The 10,183-nt window shown below is 37.8% G+C and overlaps 1 protein-coding gene across 1 annotated transcript; it reads left to right on the top strand.

Annotated features, from left to right (window-relative positions):
• The first annotated feature begins 539 nt into the window (after positions 1-539).
• On the top strand, positions 540-10,183 carry LOC307119548 (uncharacterized protein). The gene is made up of 6 exons (XM_079805890.1): positions 540-773; positions 6,383-6,509; positions 8,553-8,894; positions 9,163-9,312; positions 9,410-9,456; positions 9,652-10,183. The coding sequence occupies exons 2-6, from the start codon at positions 6,491-6,493 to the stop codon at positions 9,760-9,762; spliced, it is 669 nt and encodes a 222-aa protein (XP_079662016.1). The 5' UTR covers positions 540-773; positions 6,383-6,490; the 3' UTR covers positions 9,763-10,183.

Genomic DNA, 10,183 nt, shown 5'->3' with positions numbered 1-10,183 from the left:
GAGTTATTGAAAATGCTGGTGAAGACTCCCGCCAGTTCTGCAGCACAGTGGTAAAGAACGGTGGGGCTGATGTTGTCTGGGCCGGGGGCTTTATTCCTCTTAAGTCCCCTAAAGGTGCTCCTCACCTCCTCCTCATAAATGATATAAGGGGGGTGGTGGAGGGGGTCGGTGGTTGATGGTGGTGTAGCCGGTGCCTGCTCAAACCTCCCATAAAAGGAATTAAGTGTTTCAGAAAGCTGATTATCGTCATCAGGTATGGGAGCTGTTTTTTTTTTGTAATTAGTCATATTTTGGAGTTTTTTCCAGATGAGATGTGTATCATTAGTGGCGATTTGTTTTTCTAGTTTAGTTCCATAGTTGGATTTGGCTCTTCTTATTGCAGATCTCAGTTTGTATTTGGCAGCCATATATTGTTCTTTGTTTCCTGATAGATGAGCTGCATTTTTCTCCTTTCTTAGCTGTTTAATGTCCTTGTTGAACCACGGTTTGTTGTTTTTGTAGTGTTTGATTTTCTTGAGTGGTATGCACAGGTCCACGCAGTAGTTGACGTATGACGTTGTTACTTCGGTGACGTCATGGAGATCACCTGCAGCATGGAAAACTTCCCAGTCTGTGCACGCGAAGCAGCCACGAAGTTTCTCAATGGCCTCAGGGGACCAGCACCGGACAAATTTCGTTGGTGACTTGGAGGATTTAACTTTTTGTCTGTATTGTGGAATTAGCAGCAGCATTGCGTGATCGGACCTGCCCAGCGGAGCCCTCGGGAAAGCACGGTAAGCGTCTTTGATGGTAATGTAGCAGTGGTCCAGCGTGTTGGTCCCTCTGCTAGGGCAAGTTACCTGCTGATGGTAGTCGGGGAGCTCAGAAGACAGATTAGTCTGGTTAAAGTCCCCGAGGACAATGACTGCCGCGTCCGAGTGTACATTTTCCACTGAGGAGACGTAGTTGGCTAACTCGGCTATGGTGCTAATAGCGTTAGCCTCAGGTGGAATATACACACAGATCATGATTACTGACGTGAACTCCCGTGGGAGAAATGATGGTCTGCATTTGACAGTGAGGTATTCTAGGTGAGGTGAGCATACATGGGTGAGTTCTGTAGAGTTTGTACACCAGCGTTCATTGATCATAATGCAAATACCACCACCTTTAGACTTGCGCGATAATTTGGGTGATCTATCGGCACGGAATAATGTGAAACCTGGAAGTGTTACCGCTTGGTCCGGTACAGATTGATCCAGCCAGGTCTCTGTCAGGCAGATGGCAGAGCAGTCACTGTAGTCTTTGTTGTTTTGTAACATAAGTTGGAGTTCGTCCATTTTATGCCGTAAGGATCTGACGTTTGACAGCAAAAGGGCTGGGAGTGGTGGCCGATAAGGGCGTCTCCTGAACCTGGCAAAGGTTCCTGAGCGGCGTCTTTTTTTGATCGGCAGCCATGATGTTGAATGGCTTGATATGTTTAATTCCCGTAATTTCTCCAGCAAGGACGTAGATAAACCCAGATCACTGTGAGAAGTGTATCTGAGGTTTAAGAGCTCTGATCGAGTATACTGTATTAAGCACGACACTTCACAAACAAATAACGCAGATATTAAAAAGACAGACAGGAACACTGCATGTACTGTGGCAAGCCTCACGGCCGCCATCTTGGAACATGTATGTTCCAATCACCTTCATCTCAGAGGCAAATATTGTGGTTTTATGAAAAACTGACTTTTTACACATGATTATTAGTTATCGTTTAAAAAAGAATCTAAAAATAAAATACACTGTCTTAAATAAATATGTCTTCTAGATGAGGGATAGGAACCGTTGGTCTTGGAGGGCCGCTGTTCTGCAGTCAGAGTTCAGCTCATAGAACAGTTATGCATGTTAAAATATTTTATGGTTTGATTTGAGGATGTGAGGTAATTTAATTTAGTCTTCCCTCTTTCTGAAAACATATTAGCTACATGGCAGCCGTCGAATAAGTCAGCACTGCAAACCTGTTGGCAGACAGTGGAAAATGCACTGATCCCAGATGATGTCCCGCTGACAGAGGCTTCACCAAGGTCTCCCAGCCCAGCTCAATAAAAGACTAGGCCTACATAAAAACATTTTCTTCCATCTGTTTTATGTACTGTTAATTTTAAAATGTATTTTGTTTTTCTAATCTTAAACGTAACTTATGTAAATAGTTGTACAAAGGACCGTAAATAAAAATGTATAGAACAATTTATTGTTTCATTTACAAATGAATTGACATAAATGTACAGAATTATTTATTTCATTTACAAATTATAACTTGCATTACAAAAATAATATGTAGAACGATAATATTTAATTTACACATTTTAATTTACAAAACCAAAATTTTAGTTCTCAACAATCTCTCAAGAAGAGAAAACAATCAGTCCATTCTCTCTCTGCTCTCCTCTGTCTGTCTCTTCATGTCCTCCCTCAGTATCTCCATCAGCTCATCCTCTCAGTATCTCCATCAGCTCATCCTCTCAGTATCTCCATCAGCTCATCCTCTCAGTATCTCCATCAGCTCATCCTCTCAGTATCTCCATCAGCTCATCCTCTCAGTCTCTCCATCAGCTCATCCTCTCAGTCTCTCCATCAGCTCATCCTCTCGGTCTCGTTTCCTCTTGGTGGAGTTGCTCCTCATCTTGGTCATCCTCTGCTGAACTTGGCCCTGGTGTGTCCTCAGGGATGGAGGCAATGAGGACAGTGGGGTTGTCCCAACACCTCATTCATGAAGACAAACCATGGCCAAGTTTCCCAATTCCTCACCTGTCCCAGGACACTTTCAATACTAAGGCAGAGGAAATAAACATGTCACTCAATAACAAACACAACAGCACAATACATTTCAGTAAAGATGTGTCTGTTAACTTGCATACTTTGTTTGTTTGTTTTTAAGTTGTAATTTTTTTTTTAACCTGCAAGGCAGGGGTGCAATCTTAAGAAAATTAAAAAAAATATGATGCATCAGTAGCCTACAAACATACAAAATACTCCAGAAATCATATTTATAGATACTCAAACTCTATATTCTTTTTTTTGTGGGGTTTGTATAGGATAAAGACTCCCTATAGCCTACCTACACAAGAACCTATGGAAATACTACAAATGGGTCGTACTCCAATCCACACTGGCCGAGTTTTTCGGCCCGGTAAATAAATACTCATTTGCTGCCCTCATTTTAATAAAGCTGTCATCCATAAAACTTCATCCATAAAACAAAACGAAATATTACATCAGATCACGTAACGAATAAAGCCGTGCAGTGGTAACACAGAAATAAAGACCACCGGCTTTTAAAACGTTTCGTTGGTTATTGAGTAAATGAAAAAACACAATACTTACATTTATAAGTGTATTCCTCAGCCGCGGGATGGGCAGAGGAATACACTGCGAAGGATCCACTTGTTCTGGTTGGTTCTATCCTATGGTTCTATCCTTCGCGGCCGGGGAGAAGGACGGTGGGTAGGGTTGCCAAGTCTCTGCAACAAAAGTAGTCCAAAACTGCCAATGCGATTTTCTCCATCGAGCGGCCAAATTCTCCACTGGAGTTGTACGTTTGGGGGTGTTGGAGCGGCGAAATCCTACTTATGGGGTAGAAACAAACCCGCGGAAATAATTTTTCACCCGCGGAAACAACTTAAAAGTAGCCTAATTCGGCTGAAAAGACGCAGACTTGGCAACACGAACGGCAGGCTGCATTTGAAGGCCCCTTCGAATTGGGACAGCCTCCGTCGCGATGCAGTGACGCAATCGGCCTTCAAATGCGGCCTTTGAAGGATGCAGCCCCCGAATTGGGACACAGCCTTTGTCTCTCTGGGTAGAGGAAGTGATGACATGCTTTTTAAAGTACTGGGGACCAATCAGGACAAAGCATCAATCAGCCTGCAGGAACCAATTAGATGAACTTCCTGGACAGACATACACAGAGACTCACAAAACAATACAGATGTCACAAAACACAAACGATAGGGTTGTAACAACACCGTGAGGGATTGTTTTGAAAGTGGCAACCGGAATGATTCGTCCCACAGGGCTCGCAAAACGTCTTTATCAAACAAACACAATGATTTATCTCTCATCCACCCGCGATTGATTGGAATGTTATTTTTGTATTACTTGGCCCGCCCAATCAGTGGATATAAGCACGAACCGTGCATCACACACACACTCACTCACACACACACAGACACACACGCGCCAGTACGTTGCAGACTGCATGATCAAAACTTCCGTGATTGTATTTTTCCTTCAAATATCAAGTCAACGCGCATCAAGAACCACAAATAAAGGATTCTCCAGCCTTTGACCACGTGCTAAGGTATGTTAAGTTAGACATGTACACATAATCAATAGATCTATATGAAATGATCTGTAACAATGCAATAATATCACATATAAAAAACATGTTTTACTCACATTAGTGTGTTGCTTCATTCGTTCATGTAATCTCATCCTGTCTGCAAATCCAGTCTCTTGTTTACAAACGAATCCGTGATCAGAAATGAAGGAACAAACGCAAAGTCTTCCCCACATGAGCTAAATATTCATTAAAAATAAAGTCCATCCATGCATTCATAATATTGGAATCCGAATGAAGCTTATATGGTATGTTTAGAAATTCGATCCGGTTTAGCTCTGTGTAGGTCTGTTATGTTAGTGGCACGAGTTGATGGGTGGGGCTAAAGAATCAGGCGGTGTTCTTCTTCTGTTGAGGCGGTTCACTACACTCAGACGTCATAGCCGGGCACATTCTGAGATCTCTCGTTTGCTGGGCCTGGTGTCAACAAAAGCTTTTCTTTGACTAACAAGGAAGTTTTCAGCTCTGAAACTTACAGGATATCCTTATATTACCATGACATTTTCTATATCAAAAGCTCAAGGGAAAGTTGATTTCTCAATTCATCATTCCTTTAATTTTCACCTGCATTTAATTTATTATTTTGGTCGGTTTAGCTTCTCTTTCCTAATTCTTCTTCATTTGTTTTTAGTCTTAATTTAATAATATACAATACATCCGTCAAAGAGATCATTGTGGTAAACCTCTGTATGCCACTGCTTAGACTGTACTGACATTTAGTTAGGCAAACATTCTGCGGAAGTCTCAGTCTTAATGTTTTCTTGTTTCCTGATACAGGAACTCATGACACATTCTCAAGAGCTAGACGACCACAGCTCCTCCAAATGCGTTTGTGAGATTAATTATTAACTTTAGCATATAAAAAAAGATTTTAAATAGTACAAGTGATCTTGAAAAAAGACTGCAATGTGGCTGAGCTGTCATTTCAATTATTGTTAATATTTGTAGTATGTTCTGAGTCTCTTGGTCAAAAATATCACCAAAAAAAAAAATCTTTCCACAGAGATGCAGCCATTTGTCAGTGCTTATCATACTGATCACAAAGCAGAGGGACAAAGGAAGTAGCTACTGGAGAAAAGTAACTGTATGCTTGAAACATAAAATAATTCATTAATAATATCCTCATCAACGATCAAAGCCTTCATGGAGCTTTATTATAGTATTGTGATTGAAATTAATTTGGATCAATGAACGTTTTAACTGAAACATTTAATGTACCGTGCAAGCATTTAGTTGAAACAGTCAACCTTTGTTTTGGTTCTCTGCGGTCATTGATCTTTAATGCGTACAGAGCTTCACCACAACAACCACTTAATAAGATATCTATATTTTTTTTAAAAGAACATTTTCCATTGAACTCAGCCAAGTCATGTTCGTTCACTATGCAATTTGAATGGAAATTGTGGTTTGTACAGTCTTCAGGTTCTTTTTGCCAGAAGATTGAGGCTGAATTTGTTTGCTAAATTTGATTATTTAATGATGCAATGGCAATAGTTTACACAACTCGCAGTCTAAGAAAAGTGTGATATCTTAATGACAACAGAGTAACATGATGACATCTGCAGTCTTTTTTATTGTTATTGATTTTTCAGCAGCTTGTGTACTCATCCATAATTTACATCATTAATTTACATTACATAAATTACATTATTGCCCAATATATGTCATATCACATTAAGTTGATTTCAAAGACCAATTAATTTGTTACTCTCTTAAAATATTTAAAATCTAGATGACCAAAATTGTCATCATTTACTCACCCTCATATTGATTCAAACCTGACTTTCTTTCACAAAAGAAGATATTTCATTTTTTGTTGTTGTTGTTGTTGTTGTTTCAACAACCGTTTCTCAAGATATCTTTGAGTTCCACAAAAGAAAGTCATGCAGGTTTACAATGACATGAGGGTGAATAAATGACAACATAACCATGCTTAAATAATTGTAAACAACCTGGCCAGTAAGATATTTAGGTTGTCTGAACGTTACTTCTCTCTGTGTATGTTTCTATTCCTAGGGTCACTGCCTATTGGTGAGTCAAAGGGCATCCTAATGACGTTAAAAAAAAGTTACAAGTGGCTTTCATTCTGCATCCAACCACACAGAGAGAAGCCCAGAATAAATTATGCTGAGAGGATTGATAAGTGAGTATGCCAAAGGCTTTTGTGTCCTCCTTTTTTCTTAATACATGTATCATGTGTATACTCAAATGATAAATCATAATTCTGTAGTTTGTTTTTGTTTTTCTGTGAATGATGGACTGAAATTAGCAATGGACAAAAATAGCGTTACTTTTTTCTGAACTCTTTTTTTAAATCTAGAAAGCGACTGAATTTGGAATATTATTATGTGGCATCATCGTTCTTAGTTTAGGATTGATAGTAATGGCTTTTTCAGATTGTCAATCTGTTATGGCTGACTATAGATATTGCAGAGTTATTACACTGAACACAGTAAAAGTGATAAAAATATATAACAGAAAGGTATCTTTTTCTTTATTTGATTGTGAACTTGCTTTCACTTTCTCTGTCACTGTGGTAATTTATGTGTTGGATTTACTACAAAACAAAACAGGTCCAAAGAATGCATGTGATCTATTCTGAAACCAGTTTCTGGACCACTATAAATGGAAATTAAAAACCTTAACCCTTGTCCACTGTTCAATTTCTGGTTATGGTCCGGGTCAAATTAACCCTAATCGGATTCAATAAAATTCCTCAAAACTATCACACTATGAAATAAAACATACAATCAGGTACAAATAATTAACTTTTAATATCAATACTTTTCACACATTATAAAGAATACATTTCTGAATTTATGATTTATAAAATGTTTTAACTACTATAACTACTATTTATAAGCCTGCCCCTCCCTCACACCTGTGGGACATTTGCGATTACACATTTATAACTATAATGTTAGTCTTAACTTAAATCAATCTTGACAAACTATAGAGAAATAGGAATAGATTCTTCATTTGTGATACGGTACCAAATTATAACACCCTGGTTCTTTCCATATGTTTTTTGTGTGGTTTTAGAGGTTGAATTCATATCATATATTAACATTACTGCCCAAACTACTTCTGAATGTCTACTTCATAAATATTTTGAAAATTATATGGTTCAGATCACTCAAACCATACATGGAAATCAAAGAGTCCTTATGGTCACCGATGGAGTCTGGATGTCATCTAGTGGAAAAAAATATAACTGCGCTCAAAAAAACTTACTGAAAAGCCTCTTTTTTTGGAGATATCAACCTAAAATTTGGCACAGAACTTAGAACAAAATTAATAATTTTGATGCCAGCCACCATTTGTTTTGGTCATCATCCTTTATGCATTTCCACAAGATACAGCGATAAGAAAAAGTATGTGAACCCATTGGAATTGGTTTGTTTCTGCATTATCTGGTCATAAAATGTCACACGATCTTCATTAGTCACAAGTATAGATAAACACAATGTGCTTAAGCTGAACCGTACCTTGTTGATGTTACCTGGGTGATCCACAATGTTTATTGGTTTGTTCATGATGAATTTCATGAGTTGTTCACAAGTCCCTTGTCCCTTGCACATTCTATGTTTTTTAGCATATTCTGCATATTTGGACCCTTTCCAACAGTGACTGTATGGTTTAAATATCCATCTTTTCACAATGTGAGTGATTGATTGATTGATTGAAATTTTATAATCCAGAAATCAATTATGTTAAATAATTTAAAATGTTATTTGAAACAGCAGATTTCAATTAAAGAAATAATAAATTGGAGTAAATACACAAGGAAGTAATTGTACATTCCATTATCATTCATTTATTTACTTACATGTTTATCCTGGAAAATAATGATAATTTCTCCCTCCAATACTCTAAACTGGCCCCTTACAAATTCAGAAGACTCATATAACTGTGTTCCACAGTCTAGGGAAGACCTAGAAAAGACTTTCTTTATTTTACACCCCCTTTATAAATTATGCTGATTTGAATAACTTTTTATACTGAAAGTGACACTCAAAGTTATTAAATTATTTCTATCAAAACACTGTTGCTTATTCTCAGTTGCAAATTGAGACCAATATTCTGATAGAGAGCAATTAATGTTTAAAGAATACGTGCATCAATTGCAAAGTCAAAAATAAAAAAAGTCAGTTTGTCATAATACTTGTTTTTGTTTCATCTCTAGGTTTCAGTGTCTTAATGATTCTCAGTGAAGGATCATCAGTGACAGTTCATCCTGGAGGAAACACAACACTTCCCTGTAGCATTAAAGATGATAAAGAGATTACATGGATCATTACAAACGGAAACCAAACATTTGTCAGAATTCTGAAGCTTGAATATGTTTATGGGACAGAATCTAAGCCAGAGCCCTCCAGTATTCACCCGAGTTATGCAGGACGGATAAAAGCTCTCGGTTCATCCACACACACTCACTCTCTGCTTCTGATGAACATCACTGACACTGATCTGATGCTCTACTGCTGCATGGACTATATGCTTGAGCAAACTCACTGCACAAAACTGGGTAAGCGTTTCAGACATTTCCATGAATAACATTATCATAGGCCAATTAATTTCAAAATAAGTGAAAATAATGAAAACTTGAAAAGAACATATGACTGGAACTTTGAAAAAGTATTTTTTGGTCGAAAAAGCATTGAGAATTTCATTACATTTGTTAAGTCAAGTTATAAAAATGCTATAGGCCTATATAATTTTACCATATATGGCATTTTATGTAACTAACAATTCAGATCTTAAAATCCTGCCATATACTCCTTATCCTGATGTAGAGCAGCAAAAAGCAGAAGGAATAAAGGATACACAAGCTATCGGTAATTACATCAGTACCACGATATGGCTGCCTGTGATCTGTGTGCTTCTGTTACTCTCACTGATGTCAAATGTGTGCATATGCTGGAGAACAAAAAGACTAAAAAAAGGTTAGCAGCACAAATCACAATTCATGTACATGGCCAAATTCAGTTTAACTATTCCGCTGTACAAATTACACAATTATTTTATTTATATTTTTTTCAGGGAACTTAAAGGCATCAAAGACATATAAAAGTACACAGGACGAGCAGGTATTCATCTTTTATACTTCAAAAGTATAAAGTTAAAGTAAGAAGTTAAATTCAATACATTTTTATTTGGTTAGCCAATGGAAATATTAAGCACACTTGATATCTGTTAAAGTATTTAATGATCTGGCCTGTTAAACTGAATGAGAGTCTTACAAACCTTTGTCTGGTAACTTATGCTTATCTCTATTGTTCCAGGGGAATGAAGCTGATGAAATTACATATGCATCTGTAGATGTAAACAAACTGCACAAAAATAGAGGACAGCATCATCTGACACAGGACACAGTTTATGCCCGCATTAAATAAAAATACATGTACTAAACCTAAATGTCATGATAACCATTCGAGATTGCCTGTGATTACCACAAGAGGGCACTCCACCCCGGTTTATTGCCGTTCCATCTCAGACTACATTACCCATAACCCACTGCCCGGACTAACCAACCATGATTGTTTACAGCTGTCACATTAGCCTCATTAGCCTAGCCTATAAACCATGTTCACTCTGTCATTCACAGTGAAGTCTTGTATGTGTAAGATAGCATTTCTGAGCATTCTCCTTGGTTTCATGTCTCTTGGTTCTTGGATTTTTGCCTGTTTCTTGGATTCCCTTTTGCCTGTCTTGCATGCCTTATTGTTTGTTTAGACTGCCTTCCTGACCCATTGCCTGTATTTGGATTAAGTGTGTGGATTGTCACTATTATTAAAACTGCATTTGGATCCTCAG

Source organism: Gobio gobio, assembly GCF_949357685.1.
Source record: "Gobio gobio genome assembly, chromosome: 23".
Lineage (NCBI taxonomy): Eukaryota > Metazoa > Chordata > Actinopteri > Cypriniformes > Gobionidae > Gobio > Gobio gobio.
Note: the sequence above shows the minus strand (reverse complement) of the source record. Positions and strands in the feature narration are given on the sequence as shown.

Bases quoted from the DNA above. Each gene is read 5' to 3' on its own strand.
- LOC307119548 (XM_079805890.1), top strand. The intron at 8,895-9,162 runs GTAAGCGTTTCA...ATCCTGATGTAG, and splicing joins AACTCACTGCACAAAACTGG to AGCAGCAAAAAGCAGAAGGA. The intron at 9,313-9,409 runs GTTAGCAGCACA...TATTTTTTTCAG, and splicing joins AACAAAAAGACTAAAAAAAG to GGAACTTAAAGGCATCAAAG.